The 27,838-nt window shown below is 48.8% G+C and overlaps 1 protein-coding gene across 2 annotated transcripts; it reads left to right on the top strand.

The window, feature by feature from the left end:
* The first annotated feature begins 684 nt into the window (after positions 1-684).
* On the top strand, positions 685-27,624 carry ZDHHC5 (zinc finger DHHC-type palmitoyltransferase 5). 2 transcript variants are annotated; one of them, XM_036495355.2, is made up of 12 exons: positions 685-964; positions 4,195-5,347; positions 14,034-14,155; positions 19,097-19,254; positions 19,929-20,101; positions 20,242-20,344; positions 21,457-21,548; positions 22,497-22,629; positions 23,294-23,417; positions 23,817-23,929; positions 25,934-26,793; positions 27,139-27,624. In XM_036495355.2, exons 2-12 carry the CDS (start codon positions 5,244-5,246, stop codon positions 27,302-27,304), a joined length of 2,148 nt encoding a protein of 715 aa, XP_036351248.2. In that variant the 5' UTR covers positions 685-964; positions 4,195-5,243; the 3' UTR covers positions 27,305-27,624. The 2 variants fall into 2 exon arrangements, with proteins under 2 accessions (XP_036351248.2, XP_058518995.1); XM_058663012.1 differs by lacking the exon at positions 685-964 and adding an exon at positions 1,693-1,709.
* Positions 27,625-27,838: the final 214 nt, after the last annotated feature.

Raw genomic sequence — 27,838 nt, 5'->3', positions numbered from 1 at the left:
CTGGACTCGGGTCCGCTCGCGGCGCCTCCCCGCCACCCCAGGCTCTCCTCCTTCTCCCTCCCCGTCCACACCGGCTCGTCCACGTCCGGGTGTCCCCCGGGTCACTCTACTGCCCGCAACTGGGCTGGGGCGCAAGGCACTCCCAGGGCCCAGTACTTCTCCAACGTAGTTTTAAATAAAGTTTTTGCCCTCAAAAGGGGCCGGGGGTGCGGCGCGGGAGGCCTGTTGGGTCACCCAGCACTTGGCCAATGCCCGAGCGGGGAGAAGCAGGAAGCCCGCGAGAGCCGTCCGTCATTGGTCAGGCCGGAAGCCTGTCTGGACTGCACCACGTTAACGCGGAGGGGGCTCGGCCAAGTCGAAAGGGGCGCTGCTGGATTTCGAGGACTTCCGGCACACACGCGTAACTCCTTCCTATTCCCGAGGGTTTTCTGTCTGGCTACGATAGCTACAGTCAACGAGGCGCAGGGTCCCGAGCAGAATCTGCCGGCCATTTCCTCATTCCTGACTCCCGCTCACTCGCCCTGCCCTGCCTAGTCGTCTGCGGGCAACCCGACGCCCTTGCGCGCGCGTCCTCGTTTCCTGGCGTGCGTACGGCGCTGCGCTCCCACAGCCAATCAGACGGCGAGGTCGCCGCGGTCGCCGGGGCTCTCGCGCACGCGCCGGAGCGTGAATGGGAGCAGGAGCCGGGGCGGGCGCGACGGCCCGAGTCGCATGAATGAGAGCAACGTGCCCCGCGCGAGACGCCGCGCGCGCCCGGGCCAGGGAGCCAATGGGAGCGCGGGGAGGGCGCGAGCCCCGGCGCTGAGGGCCGCGGCCGCGCGCCGGCTCGCCGACCAGCGTCGCCAGGCGGGAGCGCGCGGGGAGCGGGGCGGGCCTGGAGCGTGCGAGGGCCAGAGCCGGACGGCACTGCCGGGAGGCGGCGGGGACAAGGACGGCGGCGGCGGGGACGGCCGCCGCGCTCGGGGTGAGTGCCGGGGACGCCGGCCCCCTTGCGGAACCGGAAGTGCCGGCCGGTGCGAGGGAGGGGAGAGTGACCTCTAGGAAAGCGGGGGCCCGGAGCGGGCTGGCGGAGAGAGGCGGTCAAGGCCCCATCCCTACTTGGGGCCGGGTCACCCAGCACCGCGGCCGGCCAGCGAGGGGGACCCTCCCCTTGAAACGGACGGCGAGCGGGCCGGTCCGTGCGGGGGCCGACCGGCTCGGGACTGCGACCCCCGGGAGCCTGGCGTCCGGCCGCCGCCCCTGGCCGCCCCCGAGCCCCGGCGGGGCCCTGCCGCTGTGCTGGAGCCCGTTCCCCCTCGGTCTCAGCGGGCATCACCTCTGCCCCGGACGTTCGTCCTCGGTGCGGGGCCCCCTCGTCGTGGGGCTGCGCGTTTCGGGTCCTGTCCCCCACCCCCACTCTGCCCAGCCTTTCACCCTCTTGCCCCAACCGGCCGAGTGCTCCGCGCTTCCATCGCTTCTAGCACTTTGTACTTTTTTTTTTTTTTTGCAAGTGGAGTTGGAATGTGCTCGCCAGTATTTTACCTATCCCCCACCCCCCGGGGCAAGAGGGTGGCAGTGTCTTGGGTGGGAGTGAGCACACTGCTGCCGTTGGGAAGTAAGCTGGTGGCGTCAAGTTATTGAGAGCGTTCGTTAGATCAGATCTGTGTTGAGCTCTAGACCATTTCTCGGCCTTGTGTTTGCCACTTCCTGGTTAATGCCATCTTGACCAGGTTGGTTTGGTGTTTACTACACTCCCACCTTTTATCCAGTTTATCCCTTCTGTCCCGGGTCAGACCTCTTTTGAATACTCATGATAGGCCATTCCATAGAACCCATCAAATGTTTACAAGAACTATGTTGCCCCATACACTTTGCTGCCAGGGTATGTAGTGATAAAATCGTGTTAAAGCCGCGGCTCTTTCCCTGATGCCTGGATGTGGTTGTGCCTTGGTGCCCAGTGACTGTAATTTCAGAGTTTGCGTGTGGTGCTGTTACAGCGCTTGGTTTCAAGGAGCAGTGTCTGTGTTGGTGCTACTGTTCTTACCCCTTCACTCCCTCAGGAGGTCCTTGACTTCAATTTTGTGAAAGCTCTCAAACCACACGTCCCGTGTTTTGGCCCTATTTGTGCCTGTCTTTATTGTTGGAGTGAGTGTGTGCCTCAGCATGGCACACGCACTCTTGTGCACTGTTTTTTAATGTCTCTGTGGACCCTGGCGGTCTCCCTCCAGTGTCATCTCTGCCATGAGCGGTAGATTGTTCTGCCAAGACTCAGTGTGTCTCTGTTATACCCAGGGAGTGCTTAGGTGTTTATCTTGCCCCCTTCTCTTAGGAAATTTTTTTTCTAATTTTCTTGAAAAACAGTGAGATGACAGTGGCACAGAGACAGACCTCCCATCCGCTGGTTCATCCTCAGCACGGCGCAGGCGTGTGGGAGTCCTGAAGTGTGCCCAGAGCTCCTGTGGGTGACAGGGACCCACGTGGCTGAGGCAGGCGCCTGTGAGCAGGGCAGCTCCACTCGGGATGCAGGGGTTCAAGCAGCACTTTTTTGGGGGGAGAGGGTTAAGATTTGTTTATTTTTATTTGAAAAGCAGAGGTAATAGAGAGTCAGAGACCCTATGGGTACAGGAGCCCAAGGACTTGGGCCACCTTCCATCTAAGCAGCATCTTAACCGTTTCCCCAAATGCCTGCCCTTAGAGCCTTGTTTTTTTTTTTTTTTTTTAAGATTTATTTATTTTATTACAAAGTCAGATATACACAGAGGAGGAGAGACAGAGAGGAGGATCTTCCATCTGATGATTCACTCCCCAAGTGAGCCGCAACGGGCCGGTCCGCGCCGATCTGAAGCCAGGAACCTGGAACCTCTTCCGGGTCTCCCACGCGGGTGCAGTGTCCCAATGCATTGGGCCGTCCTCAACTGCTTTCCCAGGCCACAGGCAGGGAGCTGGATGGGAAGTGGAGCTGCTGGGATTAGAACCGGCGCCCATATGGGATCCTGGGGCTTTCAAGGCGAGGACTTTAGCTGCTAGGCCACGCCGCCGGGCCCTAGAGCCTTGTTTTAAAAGTGATGAATCTTGAAAGAAAGTCCCTTTGCTTCCCATGTCACAAGTGAGAGGGGAACTGATAAATTTCAGGGCACATTTGTATTTCGCTATCCAAGTCTTCTGATATTTTGAATCTCTACTTGAGATTAAGAAATACTAGACTGCTTGAGGGGTATGAAACTGGTTTGTTTTAAAAGTCTAGCTTAAGTAAAATTTGTGGTCTGCTGATTTCAAGTTGTCTACCTTGGGCAGGTAGTATAGTGGATAAACAAGAGGTAGAAAGGGTTTGTCAGCAAAGGGGCCTGTGAACTTGGGTGATTCATTGGCATGGCCTCAGGCATTCCCTAGCCTTCAATTTTATTTAGTGGGATAAGGGACTGTGTCACCAGATAATGTGAGTAAAGTGCTTTGAGATCACTAGATGAAAAGCAGCCTGTAAAATCAGGGTGCTGATGTTATTTTGTTACTGTCATCAACAGAAATAATTGTTACTTTTAATCATTTTGGAGTAGGTGGGGCTCACTTTACTCCCTACAAGGCCAATGTCAGAATGAAAACCTTTTTAATTGGGGAGAAAAATACGAACCTCTGGCAGACCGGGTGTCTCAGAGATGGCATCGCGTCTCCTCAGTGCAGGGGCCTTTTGTGGGTGATCCCAGCAGGCCGGACATGCACCTTCTGCCCTGAAAAACCTAGAGGGAGAAGAGATAAGAAATGAGACCTGCTGTCCTAATTTTGAGTTGCTTTTTTTCAGTTTTCATCATAGCAGTAAATATTCATTGTTCAAAGAGGAATCCCTGATCTAAGATGTCCCTTTACTGCTGCAGCCCTTGTGTCTGCTGCCACTGGTTGGTGGCAGAGGAGATGGGCTCTTCTGAGAGCTGGTCCTTTGATGACTTGAGACCTGGTAAAGCCATGTGCTCCCTGTTCCCATCTGAGTAACACTTGGACCAGTCCAGGATCTTAACTCCATTTTCTCCCTCGATTCAGAGTCCTTTCCCACATACATATAAGAGAAGTGGAAAATAATATTGCTTTCAAAAGACCTTTAAAAAGCAAAGCAAAACAAATAAATAAACAAACAAAAACAAAGAGTAGCCTTTGGAGCTTCTAGTCTTCTTGTTGAGAAATGCCCTGAAAGGATTTTTGAAGAGATATTTGTTTTTTCTGCAGGTGAGGCACCGTAACTCAGTCGAACTCTCTCTGGAAAGCCCAGGATTAAAAAAGGAAGATCAGAGATGAACTAACCTGGGATCACGGACGTCGTTGGAACTTTGGGTTTCATCCCGAGTAATCTTTCAAAGTATCAGTTGGAATTGATTTCTGCATCTTATTCTGCTTTTTGGGAAGAAATGGCTTCAAGGATTTTAAGTTTCCTTTCAGTTTTGCATGAATTCTATAGGAAACAAAGCCCTTGAAGGGCTTGGGAATAACAAGAAGTTTGTAAACATACAAGCTTGCTGTCTGTTTTCCTTCTCCCTTCAAAGAAAAGGATTTACAACTCAACCTTGTAACAGTTGTAGCCCAGCATTAAACATCAAGAGGAACAAACGAAGTAAAGCCACCATTGCCGGACTCCGAGTCCTGGTCAGGTCCACCTGTGGGAGTGGTGGCGTTGAGAAGACTGCCGAGAAGGGGCAAGGACTGCAGTGCCAACAGCTTCTCTTTCAAGCTGGAAGGGGCCTCCGGTTCCTTCCTGGATTAAAATACGCAGGGCGCACCCCTTTGCGGTGCTGCTCACGTCTTGTGGAAGTGTGGGAGTCGTGGCGGAATCTGCTGTGTCCCCACAGGATTTTCTTGCTTGCTCAGTTTGCTGCCCTACCTTGGTGTTCTCGCTGTCTTTCCTCCTGAGGAGCTGCCTCCGTCCATGAGCTACACCCTGAGCTCCTTGACTGCCCATGCTCTCCACCTGCAGCCGTTTGCATGTGGGCAGCCTGCTGTTTGTCTCCGGTGCCCGAGCGTAGCCGCGTCTCGTGTCTGGTTCCGGGGCAGTGGTTAATCCCCCTCTGGACTCGCCTTTCCCCCTCCCATGTGCTTAGCTTCACTTGACATCTTTTGACCTTCAATTTGATTTGGGAGGGGGAAGGGTGATCATTGCACATTTTTGGTTTCCCTGGTTTTCTTCTGTACTCTCTGTTTCCCGCATCCTATTTTCTTGCCCGTTCTGCCGCTGTGTGGGCCTGGGCTATGCGGCAGGGCACATCTCCCTTCAGAGCTCCAACATGCCCGCAGAGTCTGGAAAGAGGTTCAAACCCAGCAAGTATGTCCCGGTCTCGGCAGCCGCCATCTTCTTAGTAGGAGCTACAACACTCTTCTTTGCTTTTACGTGAGTTTTCTCAGAGCGGTGGTTTGGAGAGTGGGGATGGGGTGTGCCATGGAAGGTGAGGAAGCTAGCTTTGTCTCTCTCTCTTTTTTGTTTTTTGAAGATTTATTTACTTTTTTTTCAATTGGAAAGTCAGATATACAGAGGAGAGACAGAGAGGAAGATCTTCCATCCACTGATTCACTCCCCAAGTGGCTGCAATGGCTGGAGCTGTGCCGATCCAAAGCCAGGAGCCAGGAGCTTCTTCTGGGTCTCCCATGCAGGTGCAGGGTCCCAAGGCCTTGGGCCATCCTCCACTGCTTTCCCAGGTCACAAGCAGGGGGTTGGATGGAATGTGGAGTAGCCAGGATTAGAACTGGCACCCATATGGGATCTTGGTGCTTGCAAAGACTAGCAATCAGGCTACTGTGCCAGGCCCTTAGCTTTTCTCTTGAGTTTTGCTAGTGCTTGGTATGTGATACAAGTAAACCCAAATCCTAAAGATACAGAAGAACAGTGAGGAAGAAACCTATCCTTTTATCCTTATTACAAGTTTCACTTTGTTAACTCTCCCTTCCCTGTTTTCAGTTCCTTCGGAATCACAGATGTCTGTGTATTTTCCTACTCAGCTGCATCATTAGATGATCCTAAACTAGGAAGGAAGTCGAGAAACCACCACCAGAGAGACTTGAAGCAGCTTCAGCAATGTATCTGTAAGAGAAAGAGAACTCAGCTAGACTAAAGACTTCTGACAGTCATAGCTTTCCTCCGGGATGTCTCATGTTTAGGCTTGTGATCGTAGAAACTCAGCACAAGATAAACCACTGGGAGTGTTTGGCCGTTGCTGTTGTTGCGATGATTTGCTTTGCACTGTTTAAGATCTGAAGCCTGGAGAAATGAAAGTTACTTGGAAAGGACAGATTTTATTGAGGAAGAGAAAGCTCCAAGAATCCCTGCTGAAGGAAGTGACCGACTCCGCCGTTGTTCCCTCGTTCTAGGAACAGCACTTGGTTTTCCCATCTAGAATCTTCACTTTATCTCCTTAGTGCTGAAGGGGACTGGTTTACTTTTTCCCTTTTCCTTTCTCCTTTCATTCTTCCTTCTGTTATAAAGACAGAGGGACAAAGGGAGAGAGAGCGCTCTCCTCGCTCCCCAGATAGCTGCGGCAGACGGGACTGGGCCAGGCCGAAGCCAGGAGCCCGCAGCCCCCTCAGGCCTCCCGTGTGGGCATCAGGGCCCAAGGACCTGAGCCAGCTTCTGCTGCATTCCCGTGTACATTAGTAGGAAGCTGCTTGAAGGCAAAGTAGGCAAAACTTGAACTGGTGCTGCTAATATGGGATGTCCACATATCAGGCGATGGTTTAACCTCGCCCACTGCCCCATAGGACCAGTTCTGTTTACTGTTTATCTCTGGTAATGTAGCTGTTGACCACCAGGCAGGCAGCTTTGCTGTTAACAGTTTAGAAGTGAGCATGACTAGGCTTCTGAGCCGTGCGCTGTGGAGTCGTGAGTTAGCACTCCAGTTGCAGTGTTGGAACCGTCATCAGTGTGCTTAGACCTTCTGGGAAGTTCACTTTGCTAAGGTCCAAACTCATGGCCGTTTTTGGGGTGCTATTCAGATCAATGTGGGATTCCTGGGAAGAAGAAATGTTGGGGAGTAAAAGTAAGAATGAATTGAAGCTGGAATTGTTAAGGTCAGGGCAGTTAGGCAGAAATTTAATTTGAAATGGAAGGAAAGGAAGACACCCCCCGCCCCATGCAAGTTGAACTTCAGATGCTAAAAGGAATTCTGAGAATATGGGTTGGCCGCAAGAGTCAGCAGAGTAATACTGATGTGTTTTTTTAATCCCGTTTTTATTTTTACTTTATATTTGAGAGGCAGACAGTGAAATAGAACTTGCATCCCTTGGCTCAGTCCCCAGATGCCTGCAGCACTCAGGGCTGGGCAAGGCCGAAGCTGAAAGCCAGGAACTCCAGCAGGAGCCCCAGCTAGCGGGAGCCGGGACTTGCACCAGGCACTCTTTTTTTTTTTTTTTTTTTTTTTGTGGTAGATATGTTTATTTTTATTGGAAAGTCAGCTATACAGAGAGGAGTAGACGCAGAGATCTTCCGTCTGCTGATTCACTCCCCAAGTGGCCACAACAGCTGGAGCTGAGCTGATCCAAAGCCAGAAGCTGCTTCTGGGGTCTCCCACGTGGGTGCAGGGTCCCAAGGCTTTGGGTCGTCCTTGAATACTGGATTGGAAGTTGGGAAGTCAGGACATGAACACACGCCCATATGGGATCCTGGCACATGCAAGGTGAGGATTTAGCTACTAGGCTACTGTGCTGGACCCCAGGGCACTCTGGGGATATGGTGTCCTAATTGTGGCTTAACCAAGCCACCAACTGAAACATCTCTGCCTCTGTGTAGTTTTTAAGTGAGGAAATAATGGCCTCTCAGCTGGATGAGTATTATGTTGCTTTTCGCCTCTCTGAAAATGTAGAAGTCACAGGTTCTGGTAGTTCTGGCTGTCCAGCCTGTCCTGACTCATTGGGGATCTGGAGTCAGCCCTGTTTTTCTCTGTGTGGTTCTGTTTTCTTCTTAATCATTTTCTCTTCCTTAATCTCAGCATGTTTGGTATTCTGTCCTTCCTCATGCATTGTGTAAAGAGGTGCTAGTCTTCGATGTCACAGCCCGTTTTGATGTCTACAGTATGTAGAATCAAAATGTTTACCTAGGGATGTGTCTTAGTGTCCTTGGAGCAGTCATGCTGCTGCAGGAGGGTTACCTAGAAGATCGGTTTAGCACCTGTGCGTTTGCACGTAGAGGGGCAGCTTGTGTGTAGAAGCTAGGAAACTCAGGAGGACAAGGTAGTTTTGTGTCCTCAGCCTGTCTGTTCTTGAGACAGGGCAAGCACAATCCTGGCTCTAATTTGCTAATCTGGAACCCTTGCAGTGCTTGGCTGGTTGTACCAGTTTGCCCACAGAGTTGTCCTGTCATAGGCATTTTCTTAACTGATAGTTGTAACCTACTTTGTCATTCGCTCGTCCTACTAGTAGGGTAAGGGCCCTCATTCCATGGTCTCTCAGCCCCAGGGAAAAGGGTTGTGCAGGGTAGTAGTGACTGTTTGGACTATTGCCTCTAATCTGAGTTAGAAAAGCCTTTTTCCTCATGGTAGTTACCACAGGACCAGTTTCTGGATCCTTTTCTTCCCTGGGGCCTCCTGGCCCACCTTGTGGAGACATTAATATCACCTCAGATCATGTAGTTTTGAAATTCTCATCTCTCTCTTGCTCTTTTTCTAATTTGACCATAATGGTTCCTCGATAAGCAGAAGTTTTCTAGGTTGACATACCACTGTTCTCAAAAAGTGTTTCCTCATGGCTTTTACCCTATTTGTGGTTTCGTTCTTTGTAGAAATGTCCCTTCAACCCCTTTTATAAAACCATATGCAGCCTAAAAAGCTATCCAACCTAAAAAACTGGAGACCAAAGGAAGGCTATTTTTGAAGCAGCTCCTCTTTGTGTCTTTATAACTGCTTTGCAGTACTTCTGCTCTCACAGCCAGGTTAAAGCTGGCTGTTTGTACATTGGAATAAGCCCCAGGTGAGAATTCTTTTGGGGCCTAGAGGACTAGGAGAAGGAAGAAGAATTCCTTTCAGCTAGTAGAGATAATTAGTGGAGGCGTGTAGACTTCAGCTAATTAGAAACAATTTACCTTGTGTGTTTCTTTGTCAGGTAGGGGACAGTAGAATTTACCATTTGGGTTTGAACATCAAAAGAATAGTAATCTTGTGCCTTGAGACACTGGACTAGAATAGTTAGGGTCTTCTCTGAGAAACCTAATGCCAGAGAGTCCTTCAGTTTGGACAGTAATAGGACTAAGTGGGAGTGGTGGGGATCCCAACTTAATTATTTTCTTTCACTCTTTAGGAGGGTAAATGTCTTCCCTCCAGTTGGGCTCTAGATGCTGCATTTCGTACAGTGTCGTAGTCGGCTGTGACCGACAGAGAGGGCAGAGCTAGCTCAGTGCTCGGGAGCTAGGAGACTGATTTTGGTAATCTCTGTTTAATCTTTGTAGACTTTGCTGCTTCCACTCTATAGTGAGGAAGTCAACCTAAAAGCATTGTATTTAAACTGTATGAGCTCTTCTTCAAATCCAGTCTTATTATTAAAAAAAAAAAAAAAAGGATAGGCCTGCTCTGGTCAAAATGAAGCTGTGTATGGAAGTCTGTTTGGGCTGTTAGGCAAGTCAGTGTGTCCTGTCCATTTCTTAGTGGGGAGGAGGTGTGCTAATTCTAAGGCAAAGATAAAAATTAAGGTTGTTCCAAAGTCCTGGATGGTCTTTCCAGTGTGCTGTATGCCATCTATGACACAACTGGTGTTTCGGTTTTTGCCTCTGGCTGCTTCAACCTCTTACCCACAGTTGAGTAATTCTCCCATCCCTTCCTCCCCCAGCTGCAGGGATGCCGGCACCTGAGTCGGATGGGAGTAGCCTCCTGACTTGGGGCATTTGTTGAGCAGTTTCTTTCTCTGCTTCCATCTAGGAATCAGGGCTGGGTCCTACATCTAGCATTCAGCTACTTGAAAATCTGGGTTGCAGAGGCTGCATTTACAGAGAAATTTAGTCATCTACAAGGGGAGAGACTGTCTTCCCATGGGATGTTTAGGAAAGCAGTTCTTTGTAAATTGAGTATCTTCAAGAGCAGGAAGTAGGACATTGATTTCAGCTTTCTGTCACAAATGAACAGGCGTAGTATGCTACCATTGAAGGAATGCATAGACCTGTTCTTCAGGAATTTAGCGCGGCTTAGTGTGCTTGACTCCTTAGTATCTTAGGTAAGGGAAGTGGAATTAAGAATGGCTAGAGTTGGAATGATAATTGATGATGGTGATGCTTAATAATGTTTTCTTTTTTTTTTTTTTTTTAAAGATTTATTTTATTTTTATTACAAAGTCAGATATACTGAGAGGAGGAGAGATAGAGAGGAAGTGGAGCTGCTGGGATTAGAACCAGCAGCCATATGGGACCAAGGCGAGGACCTTAGCCACTAGGCCATGCTGCCGAGCCCAATAATGTTTTCTTATGGCGAGTCATTCTTGTGTGCACTCAGTGTTAAGTCGACCGATTTTAAAAAAGAATTAAGCAGACTGATTTTTTTTTCTAAAGATTTACCCATTTTTATTGCAAAGTCAGATATACAGAGAGGAGGAGAGACAGGAAGATCTTCTGTTCGATGATTCACTCCCCAAGTGAGCCAACGGCCAGAGCTGAGCTGATCTGAAGTCAGGAGCCAGGAACCTCCTCCAGGTCTCCCACGCGGGTACAGGGTCCCAAGGCTTTGGTCCGTCCTCAACTGCTTTCCCAGGCCACAAGCAGGGAGCTGGATGGGAAGTGGAGCTGGCGGGATTAGAACTGGGGCCTGTATGGGATCCAGGCACGTTCAAAGTGAGGACTTCAGCCACTAGGCCACTGTGCCGGGCCCAAGCAGACTGATTTTAAGTAGAATTAAAAAAAATTTTTCAACCACTGTCTTCATCTCATATTTGTACAGTGTAGCTGAAGTCACAGAGTTGGAGAGTTTCCTGTGGATAGCCTGAAGCTACATAGGAAGCATTGATTGAGGCAGAATTAAAATCCAAGACTTCTTGATTCTTTCTTCTTTTTCTGTCCAGAAAAATAACTTTTTTTTTTTTAATAGTAGAAAGTGTTAGGGAGGACTAACAAACAGGGTTTCAGGGTTGTGGCTTTAGAGACCCACCCTCAATTTTATTTGGCTTTGAAAATAAGAGTGCTGAATGGGCGGGCAGAAGAACCTGTTCTGCCTGCGATGTTGTAGAGCTGGGAGTCCCCCCAGTGAGTCACTCAGGCTTCTGGGCCCTGGCTGGCCACTCCCTAACCTCCTGGAGCTCTGTGATTATTGCTGTAGTCAGTGGATGAGCCCTAACAGCTCCTCTTCAGCTCTGGCTTCATCTTCCATCAAGGGCAACAGATTGAGACAAGCCATTTGGGGTGGTCACCTGTGAGTCTGGTGAAGTAGTATAGCAACAAAACTCTTCCCCAAACCAGCTGGAATATGGGCTATGGCAGGACAGGTCCTGTTCACACATGCCCCTCTGTAATGGGATGTCCAGTGCTAGAGTGCTGTGCTTGGAAGCAGCGAATCTCTGAACTTAAGAAGGAATACTATCCTTGAAATTGCTTGCATCATTTCTGGATTGCCATTCGGAGGTCAGACTTGTTTTTGGCTACAGATACTGGAAATTGTTTCCAAGAGTATATACTTCATCTGGGTTGGTTTGCTGTAGGGTTAACAAGAATCATTCAGGTTCAGGAGTAGTTTGACAGGAAACTCAAGAAATTGGGGAAGTTGCTTTGGGAATGAAACAGAAGGCAGAGTGGGATCAGGACGTGGGAGGGGGACAGAGGGAAGGTGTGGATCTCATTCCTCCTCATTTCCCTCAGGGATGGGGGGGGACCCGTGCTTATTTCTTTCTGAAGCTCAGAAGGCCAGAGTAGCTACAGTGGTTAATTCTAGGAATAAGACTTTTAAATCATGGCCTCTTCAGTGATCTCAGGATTTAATTTCTTTTTCCCTTCTAATTATCTTCCTAGGCTGCGGCAGTCAAGTGAGTCACCCATTCTCTACTTCCGCGGGCGGAAATTGAAGCAGCAGCTTAGGCCTAGGGAGGGGCTCTGACCTGGATGGCCGGGTTTCAGTTTCTCTCCCTCCCTCCTGAGGAGGCCTGGAGGTCAGCCTGGGGTGCTGGACTCCTGCGGTTTCTCCTGACCTAGACCCTGAACCAGAGAGTTCATGGCAGTGAGCCTTATTTGGTGATGGCATAAAAGTGTGACTCAAGGTCTGTTTTGTCCTCGCAGCCATTGTGCTGATGCCAGCATCATTTTTTGTCCAGTTACACACTGATCCATCTAAACAAGCCAACTGTTAGTTGACATTTCCCATCTAAGAGCCTGATACATAGTAAATAACATAATAAATACATGCTTGTATATTTTTTTCAGTGAATAACTGAGTGGACTCTGAATTAGATGGTGGTGGTAAGGACACTTTGTGGTGCTCCTCCAGGTTGTCCTGAATCACTCTTCGGAGTGATTTTGCTTTGACGGGGTGGGATCATCCCTCCTGGCAGAATCCAGGACTATTGTGGATTAATTCTCTGGAATCATACTGTCTTGTTCTCCTGGTCCTCTCTTTCTTCTCTTCAAGGAATTGTTCCTTTTCGACTGGTCTAGATAAAAGGGACACGGCCAGATGCTGTCCTAATTCTGCAGATTAAGTTCTGAGCCACAAAACAGATTAGGGTATTTGGCCATTGCTTATAGTGGCAAGTTGGCTGTGAGTGAGTCAGAAGGGAGGTGTCTGGTATGACTGACAAAGCAGGCAGCACAGCCGATTTTCTTCTGAAGCATCTGACTATCGTATCAGGAAAACCAGAGAGAGGGGGAGCTCCTGAAGTGTCCCCTCTCACTAAAGACTCACACCCAGAAAGAAAGTGAACTTAATCTTTTGGTTAAAACAAACAAAAGAACTTACCTAAAGCATGTCTTTTTGAGTGCTGTGGAAAACTGGATATGTTTAGCCAAATCTTTTTTGTTACAGGGCTTAGCATTTTGCCATTATCTCCCCATTTTTCACCAACTCCTCTGCGTCATTTCATATTCTTAAATGTCTAGTATTTTTGTTGATGTCTGTGTTTATCTGTGTTTTTCAAGGATTTTGTAAGCGTAAGAACCAAATTTGAGTTGAATAAAAATCTCAGGAATATCTGGCACGAGGAGGCGCCTGGGCAGGAGCAGGGCAGGTGTCCCAGGCCTCGGGGCAGTGTGTAGATCAGTGGGACGGGGCTGGGATCCAGAAGCCTCCGCTGCTCCAGAAAAGGCAGCGTAGCCAGTGTCGTTTGCGCAGTCCCTGATTCTCACCTCTGCCTAGAAGATTAGGAGGGATTTCAAAACCTGCAGAGCGGTGAGGCCTTGTGAGGAAGATGCCCGCGTGTCCCATGTGTTGAGCTGTGCTTAGATTCCTGATTTCCAGCGTCCGGCGCACGCAGACCCTGGGGTTAGTGGTGACAGCTGAAGTCCCTGAGTTTCTGACTTCTGACTTCTTCCCTGCCTGGTAGATCCCTGTCCTCCCAAGCTCTGGCTGTCATGGGTGTTTGGGGAGTGAACTAATGGATGGCAGGCAGTTCGTTTTCATAGACCTTAATGGAAAAGGTTAGAACAGGAGAGACTGACTTAGACCTTAACCTAAAACGGGTGGCTTCCAGGGGAGCTGGACCCGCTCGTTGGGAAGGGGAAAGGTCATCTCGGGGATTGTTGGTTCAGGTCTCAGCTGTTGTGTTCCTGATCCGGTTTCTTGCTGATGCTCCTGAGAATGCAGTAGATGGCGGCTCAAATACTTGTGTCCTTGCTGCCCATGAGGGAGACCCAGATGGAGTTCTGCCCTTGCCTTGGGCTGTCAACCCTGGCTGTTGTAGACAGGGGGAGTTAAATAGTGAATGGAAGATCCCTGTTCTTCTGCCTTTGAAATAAGTAAGTAAACATAGTTTTTTTTTTTTTTTTTTTTTAAGAGGGTAGTTTGGGACAGCAAAAGGTAAATTGCATTAAGTGTGGTGGGGGGCAGGGTGTTGAATCTTTACAGATCTTTATGAGAATGGTTGGCATACTAAGTATTGGAGGGAGCCCCTTAATTTCTTTATTATTTATACAGGTGTCCAGGACTCAGCCTGTATGTGTCACCTGCAGTGCCCATCTACAATGCAATTATGTTTCTGTTTGTTCTGGCCAATTTCAGCATGGCCACCTTCATGGACCCAGGCATTTTCCCTCGAGGTAAGATTTCTCTTGGCACTCCTGGCTAACTTTGAAAAAAAAAACATTTGCCTGGGGGCGGGTGCAATGGTTCAGAGGCTAAATCCTTACCTTGGATGTGCCAGGATTCTACTGAGTGCAGGTTCGTGTCCTGGCTACTCCATGTCCCATCCAGCTCGCTGCTTGTGGCTTGGGAAAGCAGTCAAGGATGGCCCACAGCCTTGGGACCCTGCACCCATGTGGGACACCCAGAAGCTGCTCCTGGTTTCTGGGTTCAGATCAGCTCAGCTCTGGCCATTGGGACCATTTGGGGAGTGAAACAGCGGATGGAAGGTCTTTCTGTCTTTTTCCATCTCTCTGTGTATCTGCCTTTCTAAGACAAATAATTTTTTTAAAAGATTTGTTTTTACTAGAAAGATATACAGAGCAGAGGAGAGACAGAGCGGAAGATCTTCCGTCTGATGGTTCACCCCCAAAGTGTCTGCAACGGCCAGAGCTGAGCCAGTCTGAAGCCAAGAGCCAGGAGCTTCTGCATCATTTCCCATGCACGTGCAGGGTCCTGAGGGTTTTGGTCGTCCTCAGCTGCTTTCCCAGGCCACAAGCAGGGAACTGGATGGGAAGTGGGGCTTTCAGAATTAGAACTGGCGCCCACATGGTATTCCAGAAGATACTATGGGTGTCACTTGGGATGTATTTTCTAAAGGCCACTAGCTATCTGGCTGTCTAGGAAAAGATGCTTGTATGATTGAGTATATTATATGATAAGTTATAAAAAATCAAAGAGTTAACAGTACTTAAGAGGAGAATGGGGGCCAGCATTGTGGGACAGTGGGTCAGCTGCCACCTGTGATGATGGAGGGCCAGTTTGAGTCTTGGTTATTCCTCATCCAGTTTCCTGCTGAATGGGACTGGGAAGGCCGCAGACGACGGCCCAGGTACTTGGGATGTGATAGTATTCATGGAGTTTAGCTTTGGTCGTCCGCAGCCACGGCTGCGTAGCCATTTGTGATGCACACCAGTGAGTGGAAGATCTCTTTCTCATTCTTCTCTGTCACTAAGCCTTTCAGATAAATAAATGAGATGCTAAGTATAAAAAAGACAATATCATCCATAAATTTGAGATAACCACCTTGATATTGTGCGTTATTTCCTTTCTATATTTTTTTTAAGATTTATATCTTTTTATTACAAAGTCAGATATACAGAGAGGAGGAGAGACAGGAAGATTTTCCGTCCGATGATTCACTCCCCAAGTGACCCCAAACGGCCGTACTGCACCGATCTGAAGCCGGGAACCAGGAACCTCCTCTGGGTCTCCCACATGGGTGCAGGGTCCCAAGGCTGTGGGCCGTCCTCAACTGCTTTCCCAGGCAACAAACAGGGAGCTGGATGGGAAGTGGGGCAACCGGGATTAAAACTGGCGCCTGTATGTGATCCCAGCACGTTCAAGGCGAGGACTTTAGCCGCTAGGCCACGCCGCCGGACCCTCCTTTTCATATTTTGAAGATTTTTAAATGTAGCAGCATGTTTGTTTATATATACCGCATATCTGTAGAAATATCATGTTTTCAATGTGCGATCCTTCAGTTTTTCTCTACCTTTCATTTTTTCACTTATTTAATTCAAGCAAGTGAAATTTATAAATTTTTTTAAAGGCTTATTTATTTTTATTGGAAAGTCAGATATACAGAGAGGTGGAGAGACAAAGAGGAAGATTCTTCCTTCTCTTGGTTCACACCGTAAGTGTCTGCAACAGCCGGTGCTGCGCCGATCCGAAGCCAAGAGCTTCCTCTGGTTCTCCCACATGGGTGCAGGGTCCCAAGGCTTTGGGCCGTCCTCGGCTGCTCTCCCAGGCCACAGGCAGGGTGCTGGACGGGAAGCAGGGCCACCATGATTAGAACCGGCGCCCATATGGGATTCTGGTGCGTTCAAGGCGAGGACTTTAGCTACTAGGCTACCGTGCTGGGCCCTATAAATTATTTTGTTTATGTTGGCTTATTTATTTGATATTAAGAGTTATAGAACAAGAGAGAAGGAAATCTTGCATCTGCTGGTTCACTCCCCAGATGGCCACAGTGGCCAGGGCTGGTTCCTGGGAAAGCCAGGAGCCAGTACTCCTGTGTTTCCATAGGAGAATGTATTCATAATACGTAAACCAAAGAATGTTAGCTTAGGCATATCAGAGCCCATTGCTGAGTCATTTTCTCTTCAATTTCATTTTCCAATGGAGAAAGAATTGCCTCCTCCTCTGTTCCTATAAAATTGTATACAGAGCTGCTCTCACAGTATTCTGATTCATAATCTCACCTACTACACTGTGACTCCTTAAAGAAGAAGCTGTAATTTGTAATTTGCTTATTTTTTTATTTTATTTTTTTTAAAGATTTATTCATTTTTTATTACAGCCAGATATACAGAGAGGAGGAGAGACAGAGAGGAAGATCTTCCATCCGATGATTCACTCCCCAAGTGAGCCGCAACGGGCCGGTCCGCGCCGATCTGAAGCCAGGAACCTGGAACCTCTTCCAGGTCTCCCACGCGGGTGCAGGGTCCCAATGCATTGGGCCGTCCTCAACTGCTTTCCCAGGCCACAAGCAGGGAGCTGGATGGGAAGTGGAGCTGCCGGGATTAGAACCGGCGCCCATATGGGATCCTGGGGCTTTTAAGGCGAGGACTTTAGCTGCTAGGCCACTGTGCCGGGCCCTGCTTATTTTTTTTTTTTAAGATTTATGTATTTATTACAAAGTCAGATATACAGAGAGGAGGAGAGACAGAGAGGAAGATCTTCCTTCCGATGATTCACTCCCCAAGTGAGCCGCAACGGCCGGTGCTGCGCCGATCCGAAGCCGGGAACCAGGAACCTCTTCCGGGTCTCCCATGCGGGTGCAGGGTCCCAAGGCTTTGGGCCATCCTCGACTGCTTTCCTAGGCCACAAGCAGGGAGCTGGATGGGAAGTGGAGCTGCTGGGATTAGAACCGGCGCCTGTATGGGATCCCGGGGCATTCAAGGTGAGGACTTTTAGCCCCAAGGCCACGCTGCCAGGCCCAATTTGCTTATTATTGGTACATTTCCCCAGTGCTTACAACAGCCCAGACCAAGCCCAGCTGAAACCCGAAGCTTTGGTCTTGGTCCTGGTCTCCCCTGTAGGTGGCAGGGACTCGAGTTCCTCAGTCATGCCCTGCTGCTCTGGGTGTCAGCACAGTGGGAAGCTCAGCTGGACGTGGAGATGGCAGGACTTGACAGACTCAGGCTCTCCAGCATGGGATGCAGGTATCCAGGTAGCATCAACCTCTGTGCCATAACCCTACCCCAGACATTATTTTATTTTATTTTTTTAAATAGATTTATTTCTTTTTCTTGGAAAGGCAGATTTACACAGAGGAGAGACAAAGAGAAAGATCTTCCATCTGCTGATTTACTCCCCAAGTGGTCACATAGCCAGAGCTGAGCTGAGCTGATCCAAAGCCAGGAGCCAGGAGCTTCTTCCAAGTCTCCATTGCAGGTGCAGGGTCCCAAGGCTTTGGGCCGTCCTTCACTGCTTTGTCAGGCCACAAGCAGGGAGCAGCAGGATACGAACCGACTCCCATATGGGTTCAGGCCCATGAGCTACTGGACCATTGTACCAAGTCCACTCATTTTTTTTTTAAGATTTATTTATTTTTATTACAAAGTCAGATATACAGAGAGGAGGAGAGACAGAGAGGAAGATCTTCTGTCCGATGATTCACTTCCCAAGTGAGCCGCAACGACCGGGGCTGTGCTGATCCAGAGCCAGTAGTCAAGAACCTCCTCCAGGTTTCCCACACGGGTACAGGATCCCAAAGAATTGGGTCGTCTTCGACTGCTTTCCCAGGCCACAAGCAGGGAGCTGGATGGAAGTGGAGCTGCCAGGATTAGAATCGGCGCCCATATGTGATCCCAGCGCGCTCAAGGCGAGGACTTTAGCCACTAGGCCATGCCGCCGGGCCCCACTCATTTCATTTTAAATGACTTGTTTATTTGGAAGACAAAGTAAGAGGTATTGTCTTATTTGTTGGTTCACTCCAAATTCCTCAGCAGCCTGAACCAAGCCAGGCTAAGTGCTTGGGCTGTCTTCTGCTGCGTTTCTGAGCACATTATCAGCTGTATTATAAGTGGGGTAGTGGGACTGGTATGATAGCCTAGTGGTTAAAGTCCTTGCCTTGAACGCGCTGGGATCCCATATGGGTGCTGGCCCTAATTCCCGCGGCCCTGCTTCCCATCCAGCTCCCTGCTTGCGGCCTGGAAAGGCAATCGAGAACGGCCCAAAGCATTTCCCTGCACCTGCGTGGGAGACCTGGAAGAAGCCTCTGGCTCCTGGCTTCGGATCAGCTCAGCTCCAGACATTGTGGCCTCTTGAGGAGTGAATCATCGGACGGAACATCTTCCTCTCAGTCTCTCCTCCTCTCTGTATATCTGCCTTTCCAATAAAATAAATAAATCTTAACAAAAAAAAAAATAAATGGATTAACTCAAATTCTGAATAGTGCTCTAATTGTGATGCAGGCGCCCAAGCTGAGGCTAATGTACTGGTACATAACATTTACCTCAGAAGCTTTTTGAAAGATTTATTTATTTGAAAATCTGAATTACAGATAGGAGAGATTTTCCATCTGCTGGTTCACTCCCCAGATAAGGTTGCAGCAGCCAGCACCGCTCAGGCTGAAACTTCGAGCCAGGAGCTTCTTGCAGTTCTTGGGGAGCAGGGGCCCAGGCTATTGGGTCCTCTTTGCTGCTCTTCCCAGGTCATCAGGGAGCTGGATGGAAAGTGGAGCAGCAGGGACGTGAAGTGACACTGGTCAGGGAGTCTGGCCTGTGGATGGCAGCTTTGCCTGTGGCACTGCAGTGCTGGCTCCTGAGCTGTCTTTTAGGTATCATTGCATTCTTGGTCTTAGAATTTTGACATTGTTGTATTAAAGAAAAATGGACTTTTGCTTTCTGCAGCTGAGGAGGATGAGGACAAGGAAGATGATTTTCGAGCTCCGCTTTATAAAACAGTGGAGATCAAAGGCATCCAGGTGCGCATGAAATGGTGTGCCACCTGCCGCTTCTACCGCCCTCCGCGATGTTCCCACTGCAGTGTCTGTGACAACTGTGTGGAGGTAAGACCCTTGCACGGGCTAAGTGCTGGTGTGTGACCTGCTGCTTCTATTGCAGGATGGATCCTTGGCCTCGAGTGGAGGATAGTTCTGGCTCACTTGGGCTGTCTCAGTTCTGTCTGAGGGGTTAGTAATGAGGTACACGTGAAAGGCAGGGCATGAATATTTTGTTAGTGGAAGAAAACTTTAACTTCTAGACATGAAGATTGATGGTGCTAACTTGCCAGCATTGGCTCATTGTTTGGTTTATCTGTCCTAAGTTTATGTTAGCCTTAGCTTCACGGAAATCAAGCTGTTGCCAATAAATCTGTTAAATTTTTCTTGCCGTTTGTTCTTCTGTATCCTGTATTTTTCTTTTTTAACATTTTTAAATTCATTTTTACTTTATGATTTTCTTCCTTGACTTAAAGGCTAAGCTTTCGGAGACTGACTGTGGCCTCTGGTCATCCTCTGGTCATCCTCTGGTCATCTCCGGTGGCCTCCCTTACAGTCTGTGTAGTAAGACAAGTGCATGAGTCTTTTAATTTTGTGACTAAATAGAAAATATGGTCACCGGTTACTAAAAGCAAAACCTAAGTTCTGCCATTTATTCCTCTTGACAAGGCATGTCAAATGCTGTGGTCCCAGCTTGTTTCTCAGTCTCTCTCTCTCTTTTTTTTTTTTTTTTGTTCTCCTAGGAATTTGATCATCACTGCCCCTGGGTGAACAACTGTATTGGCCGCCGGAACTACCGTTACTTCTTCCTCTTCCTCCTTTCGTTGACAGCCCACATCATGGGGGTGTTTGGCTTTGGCCTCCTTTATGTCCTCTACCACATGGAGGACCTCTCAGGGGTCCGGACGGCTGTCACGTATCCTTCAAGGTCTTTGGGAAGTGGATTAGGATTAGGAGGTTTGAGGAAAGCTTAGTAACAGTGGGAAAGTGGCTATGGTTGTGGTTGGGGAAGGCAGTATCATGTTATTTTTGTTTTTCTTAACTGTGTGACATCAGAATGGCAGTGATGTGTGTGGCTGGCTTATTCTTCATCCCTGTAGCTGGCCTCACGGGCTTCCATGTGGTTCTGGTGGCTAGAGGACGCACAACCAATGAGCAGGTACGGGGAGCAGTGACAGGAGGGAGACCTTTGGAGGGCACACATGTCTGGGAAGCCCCCTGAGCAGTCAGCAGCGTGGTACTTCCATAAGCAGATGCTCCTGACAGAGGTTAGTAGTGAGGGATAAGGTAGTCCTAGATTCTCATGCAAGCGTAAGATTAGGGGCCATTCTCCGATAAGAAACACTTATAGAATGTCCACTATATACTGGACAAACACTGTAGGATCTGAGCTCATGGAAAAATAGTGAAAGACTTGGGTCAGCCCTTATGATGCTTGTTGCACTGCTCTAAACTTTTAATGAATTAATAGTAACTGATTGCTTAGCAGTATTTGTCAGTTGCACCTCGGCAGATGAGGAAGCAGTCATTGTGGATCACAAATACTCAGGAAGAAATTACTTTTTGTTTCAAACACGTTCTGATCTTTGTGTTAATGTTCTGTCAACAATAGAACTATGAATAGTGTAGCACTTAAATTTATTAGGGATTGTAAGTTAATGATATTTTTAAAGATTTATTTGTTTATATTGGAAAATCAGATTTACAGAGAGGAGGAGAGACAGAAATGTCTTCTGTCCTCTGGTTCCTTCCCTTAGTGGCTGTAATGGCCAGAGTCAGTCCAAAGCCAGGAGCCAGGAGCCAGGAGCCAGGAGCCAGGAGCTTCTTCCTGGTCTCCCACTTGGGGGCAGCATCCCAAGGCTTTGGACTGTCCTCTACTGCTTTCCCAGGCCACAAGCAGGGAGCTGGATGGGAAGTAGGGCAGCCAGGATACAACCGGTGACCATATGGGATCCTGGCACATGCAATGCGAGGATTTTAGCCACTAGGCCACCATGCTGGGCCGGTTAATGATGATTTAAAGTACATGGGGGTCTGTACTTAGATTATACACAAAGAAACTGAATGCTTAGATTCAGACAATTATCAGGAGGCAGATGTAGGATTTGAACTAAATAACATGACCCTTCTTAACCATCACATGTCTGTTTCTTGGTGTTTGGTTTTCTACTCTTTTTATAACCCTCTCCTAATTGTGAGTACATACAGCTTATCATTAATTCCTTGGAGGTTGAGACCCCGTCATGCAGTCTGACCTGTTTTCCTTTCTAGGTTACGGGTAAATTCCGGGGAGGTGTGAACCCCTTCACCAATGGCTGCTGTAACAATGTCAGCCGCGTACTCTGCAGTTCCCCAGCACCCAGGTACCACTTACTCCGTTAGTCTAATGTTCATCCGTAGCCAAAACTGTCTTTTTTTTTCTAAACAAATATTTTTAAATTTTTATTGGAAAGGCAGATTTATAGAGACAAGGAGAGACAGATCTTCCATCTGCTAGTTTATTGCCTAAGTGGCCACGATGGCGAGCTGAGCCGATGTGAAGCCGGGAGCTCCTTCTGAGTCTCCCACAGGGTCCCAAAGCTTTTGACTGTCATCCTGTACTGCTTTCCCAGGCCACAAGCAGGGATCTGAATGGAAAGTAGAGCAGCCGAGGCATGAACCAGCATCGATATGAGATCCTGGTTGCATGCAAGGCGAGAACTTTAGACACTAGGCTGTTGCCTAGTCAAAACTGTCATCTTTGGGCTTCTAGTCTAGGAGAGGTCTGGTGAAAGATGATCTCTTAGATGGGAATTCTCTTAGAATGGTGAGTGAATCGAGGAAGAGGCATGTTCATCTTTAGTGGGTCCTGTGAGTTTAATTGACCTTCTTCAGGTATTATGGATAACCACAGAGAAAGGAGGAGAGAAGGCTTTTCTATTTGCTGGTTTGCTTCCCCCATGGCCACAGCAGCCAGGGCTGGGCCAGTCTGAAGCTAGGAGCTCAGTCATCTGGGTCTCCTGTGTAAGTGGTAGGGACCTCAGTACTTGAGGCGTCTCCTGCTGCTTTGGCTGTTGCAGTAGAACGAAGCTGCTGAAGCAGAGCAGTGGGCCGCAAACTGCCTGTCTCAGGTGGAGTGCCAGCCTCACAAACAGCAGCTTGCTCTCTGCACCCCAGCGTTGGTTATGGGTCTTTGAGAGTTGAGTTATTCCTAAGGATCTTGATCTTGGTATCTGGTCACAAAGAATGGGTTAGTGCTAACCTTTTCAAGACTTCTTGTTGTATTTTTAAATGAATCAATGAATGAAAGATCCCTTGCTGTTGACACTCAGGTATTTGGGCAGACCAAAGAAAGAGAAGACAATTGTAGTGAGACCTCCTTTCCTTCGGCCAGAAGTGTCAGATGGTCAGATAACTGTGAAGATCATGGACAACGGCATCCAAGGAGAACTGAGGAGAACTAAGGTGAGGGACCTAGGGGCGTTAGCCTAACCTCCCTGTGACCAAGAGAGGAAAATCTGCTTTCCGGGTAGATTATTACGGTATTTATTACTTACTAGTTTGTGTTAAAATTACATTTTTTTTTTCTATTAGAATTTAAATTCATTGACAACAGAAACCGGGTCCCTTTTTTTAAAAAAAAAAAAAATTATTTATTTTTTATCAGAAAGGCAGATAAATCTTCCATCCGCTGCTTCATTCTCCAATAGCTGAAGCCAGGAGCCAGGAGCTTTTTCCATGTCTCTCATGTGGGAGAAAGGTCCCAAGGCTTTGGGCCATCCCTGCTGCTTTCCCAGGCCACAGGCAGGGAGCTGGATGGGAAATAGAGCAGCCGGGACATGAACTGGCGCCCAGATTGGATGCTGATTGTTGCAGCTGGCCCCTGCATAAGTCTTACTTAACATAGCAGCTTACAGATGATAGAAACTGGGCAAAAGTTGTTGAGCACATCAGTGACAGAATTAGACCCTTTCTGGAGACTTCATTTAACAGTGTCCTCAGATAGCTCTTGGTGCTTTGTACTTCCAGTCCCAGTTTAGCAATGTGATGGCTGCGTCTCTAATATGCTGTAGGAATTCAAGGTCTCCAATGTCCATTTTTCCAACTCTGATTCTCTTGTCACATCTAGTCTAAGGGAAGCTTGGAGATAACAGAGAGCCAGTCTGCCGATGCTGAACCACCACCTCCTCCTAAGCCAGACCTGAGCCGTTACACGGGGCTGCGGACACACCTCAGCCTGGCAGCTAACGAAGGTAAGGGCGGCCTGACTCAGTTGCCAGAACCTTCAACAAGAAGGTAGGGGTAAAAAGGCTACTTACCAGTCATGGAGAATCTGCTTGTCTGAAAGGTGCAATTTGACCTATTTCTTTGGAGAGCTGTAGTGGAGAGATGGCATTTAGCTTCTGGTGGTGAACTGTGGTTTTGCCAGGGAACCTCTCGGCCTCTAGCCTGACCAGATGTCAGTCTGCCCTAACGTCTGGGCTGCTCTCAATTTTTATTCTTGACTTCAGCAAGATTATTCTTGGGACTTGGCTTTTGCAGATGATTATCTGTTCTGTTCCTACCTTGTCCTCCCCCTATGCTTCAGGAAACTTCTGTGGACAGAGAACAGTTTATGAAGCAGTGCTTATTGGGCCTTGTTTCCCCTGCAGATAACAGCCTTTTGGGCAAGGACAGCCCCCCCACACCAACCATGTACAAGTATCGGCCGGGTTACAGTAGCAGCAGCACCTCAGCTGCCATGCCGCACTCCTCCAGCGCCAAGGTACCTGATCTGGGAGGAAGACTTAAGGGGAGGGGGAAGGAAGAAAGACGTTAGGCATTAGCGGAATTGATTTGCTTGCGAGTGGGTCGCCCGTCATATGGGGCAGTTAGCAATCACAGAGCACCGGGGCAGCATCCTCCCATGGCAGAGACCAAAGGGCCTAGGTTCTAGTCCTGGCTCCATTTCTTGTCTTCTCTTTCTTTTTTTATTTTTAAAAGGTTTACTTGTTTATTTGAAAGAATGAGTCACAGAGAAAGGGAGAGAGATCCTTTTTCTATCCACTAAATCACTCCACAGATGTTTGGGGATTCACTCTCGCAACAGCAGGGGCTAGATCGGGCCAAAGCCAGGAACCTGTGTGAGGGGCAGCATCCCGAGCACTTGGGCCATCTTCCACTGCTTTTTTAGGTGCTTGATCAGGGAGCTTGGTCAAACTGGAGCATCTGGGCCCAGCGCAACAGCCTGGTGGCCAAAGTCCTTGCCTTGCACGTACTGGGATCCCATATGATTACTGGTTTGTGTCCTGGCTGCCCTGATTCCCTTCCAAATCCCTGTTTGTGGTTTGGGAAAACAGTGGAAGATGGCCCAAAGCCTTGGGACCCTGCACCCTCACGGGAGACCTAGAAGCAACTCCTGGCTTTGGATTGGCTCAGCTCTGGCTGTTACGGCCATTTGGGGAATGAACCAGCAGACGGAAGATCTCTTTGAATACCTCTCTCTGTAAATACGATTTTCCAATAAAAATGAGTAAGAGTTGTTTAAAAAAATTCATTGATTAAAAGCACACTTAAGGGCCCTGTGTGGTGACCTAGTGGCTAAAGTCCTTGCCTTGCAAGCGCCAGGATCCCATATGGGCGCCAGTTCTAATCCCGGCAGCTCCACTTCCCATCCAGCTCCCTGCTTATGGCCTGGGAAAGCAGTCAATGACAGCCCAAAGCCTTGGGACCCTGCACCCATGTGGGAGACCTGGAGGAGGCTCCAGGCTCCTGACTTTGAATCAGTGCAGCTCAGGCCATTGGGGCCGCTTGGTGGGAGCACACTTAAATTTTCAAGAAATTTTACAACATTAAAAAAAAAAGAGCAGCCGGATTTGCAGCAATACCTATGTGATGTTTGCGCTCATGGAATGTTGGTGTCATCTTTATCCCCTTGCAACGCACTGTCCCCTGGCTTGCTGTATGATGGCAGCCTCCTGATAATGTCTGCCTGGGAGGCAGCAGGTGACGGTTCAGCCCTCGGGAGAGACTCATACTGAATTCTGGGCTACTGACGTTAGACTGGCACACCCCCAGCTGTTGTAGCAGTTTGGGAAGCACTGCATGGAAGATCTCTACCTCCATCATTCTGCTTTTCAAATATAATGAAAACCAATTAACACATTTCTAGAAAAGATAAAAAGCACCGACAACAATGTCAAATGAGTTCAAAACTCATTTTGGGCCTCCAGGCAAGTTTTCTCTAAGCTTTTTATCTATGTTCTCTAAGATTTACTTATTTCAAAGGAAAAAAACCTTACTTTTGTTGGAAAGTCAGACTTACACAGAGAAAGACAGAATGATCCTCTGTCCACTGGTTCACTCCCCAAGAGGTTGCAATGGCCAGAGCTGAGCCAGTTCAAAGTCAGAAGCTGCTTCTGGGGTTTCTCACAGGGGTGCAGGGTCCCAAGGCTTTGGGCTGTCCTCTACTGCTTTCCCAGGTCACAAGCAGGGAGCTGGAACGGAAGTTGAGCAGCCAGGACACCAACCTGCACCCATAAGGGATCCTTGCAGGGCGAGGACTTTAAGCCACTAGGCTATTGTATCAGGCTTTGTTTTCTCTGTTAAAATGAGGTGTTAATTTCCTTCAACTCATGAGTTTGCTTTAGCTAGAACTTAAACCAGATCAGGCATGTAAAACTTCTAAGCATATTACTGGATATAATGTTTGTAACAGACCCCGTGTGCTCTGAGTTCTTGCTTCTGTCCTTGGAGGAGCATTAAGAGCTTGTTGTACTTTCTTCCTCAGTTGAGTCGTGGGGACAGCTTGAAGGAGCCAACCTCAATTGCGGAGAGCAGCCGGCATCCCAGTTACCGGTCAGAACCCAGCTTGGAACCAGAGAGCTTCCGTTCTCCCACCTTTGGCAAAAGCTTTCACTTTGATCCACTTTCCAGTGGCTCACGTTCCTCCAGCCTCAAGTCGGCCCAGGGCACAGGCTTTGAGCTGGGCCAGTTGCAGTCCATTCGCTCAGAGGGCACCACTTCTACTTCTTATAAGAGCCTGGTCAACCAGACACGCAATGGAAGCCTGTCTTACGACAGCTTGCTCACTCCTTCAGACAGCCCTGATTTTGAGTCAGTGCAGGCAGGGCCTGAGCCAGACCCGCCTTTGGGCTACACCTCTCCCTTCCTGTCAGCCCGCCTGGCCCAGCAGCGGGAGGCAGAGAGGCATCCACGTTTGGTGCCAACTGGTCCAGCACCCCGAGATCCCTCACCAGTCCGTTACGACAATCTGTCACGCCACATTGTGGCCTCCCTCCAGGAACGAGAGAAGCTGCTGCGCCAGTCACCCCCACTCCCTGGCCGTGAGGAAGAACCAGGCGTGGGAGACTCGGGCATTCAGTCCACACCAGGCTCAGGCCATGCCCCTCGTACGAGTTCCTCCTCGGATGATTCCAAGAGATCACCACTGGGCAAGACTCCCCTGGGACGCCCAGCTGTGCCCCGTTTTGGCAAACCAGAAGGGCTAAGGGGCCGGGGACTAGGGTCCCCTGAACCAGGTCCAACTGTCCCATATCTGGGCCGTTCGATGTCTTACAGCAGCCAAAAAGCCCCAGCTGGTGTCTCTGAGACAGAGGAAGTGGCCTTGCAGCCGTTACTGACACCCAAGTAAGTATTGCTACCATCGTGGCCCTCAGCTGACTTAAATTTAGTCCTAGTGTCCTGTGGAGAGAGGGGATCAGGCCCTTGCATGGGGGTGACTCTGTGGTGTCCTGGTGGCCTTTAATTCTCACTCTGACTACAGCTGCCTTCAAGGGCAACTTCTGTAGAGACTGAAGATTACAGCTTACTTTTAATCTTAACTGGTTATTTGAGAATAGGTACAGCTGCAATTAGGCGTAAAGAGAAGGGGGTTGGGCTTGTGTTAGGCAGGGCAGTATCTCTGAGGAGTCCAGCTGACTCTTCCCTTAGACTTTGTTCCACCTGCTGACACCTGTTCTCTTTTCTCCTCAGAGATGAAGTACAGATCAAGACCGCCTACAGCAAATCCAACGGGCAACCCAAGAGCATGGGCTCAGCCTCCCCCGGCCCCGGCCAGCCCCCTCTCAGTAGCCCCACAAGGGGAGGAGTCAAGAAGGTGTCAGGAGTGGGTGGTACCACTTATGAGATCTCGGTGTGAGCCTTCAGCACCTCCCCTCCCCCACACCTCTGCGCCTACACCAAAGGGCCCCAGGTGGCCACCTTCCTTTCCCTCAAGGGGCTCCCCTCCCCTGCATGGACATTTTTTAAACCACCGATTCCAAGAGGATGAGTTTTATAAAATGCAACAGGGTTGGGGAGTCGGAGAGTTGGGGCCCTGAGACTGGGGTAGCAAACCCCGTTTTACCTTTTAAGACCTTCCTTAATCCCTGGACCACTCAGTGGACATTTGTGCAATTGCTCGCCCTGGAGGGAACCAGATCATTTTTAAACCAGAAATAATTTTTTTTATTATTGTTACGGATTCTATTTTTTTCCTCTTCTGCGTTACCAGGTGTGTGTGTACATATATATATATATATATGTTATAAATATCAAAGAAATTATATATCTATCCTGGGATGGGAAAATGAGGGAGGGATATGTATAAGAAAGAGGATCTTACTGTTCCTGTTCCTCAGACCAGCAGGAAAAGGGGAGATACCACCGTCTTCTCCCATGGTTCCCTCTTGTC

This window comes from Ochotona princeps, chromosome 4, assembly GCF_030435755.1.
Source record: "Ochotona princeps isolate mOchPri1 chromosome 4, mOchPri1.hap1, whole genome shotgun sequence".
NCBI classification, from domain to species: Eukaryota; Metazoa; Chordata; class Mammalia; order Lagomorpha; family Ochotonidae; genus Ochotona; species Ochotona princeps.
Note: the sequence above shows the minus strand (reverse complement) of the source record. Positions and strands in the feature narration are given on the sequence as shown.

Excerpts from the sequence above, each read along its gene's own strand:
- ZDHHC5 (XM_036495355.2), top strand. The coding sequence starts at position 5,244 with ATGCCCGCAGAGTCTGGAAAGAGGTTCAAACCCAGCAAGTATGTCCCG. Across the intron at positions 23,418-23,816 it reads CAGCCTGGCAGCTAACGAAG|ATAACAGCCTTTTGGGCAAG; the intron begins GTAAGGGCGGCC and ends TTTCCCCTGCAG. Across the intron at positions 23,930-25,933 it reads CGCACTCCTCCAGCGCCAAG|TTGAGTCGTGGGGACAGCTT; the intron begins GTACCTGATCTG and ends TTTCTTCCTCAG.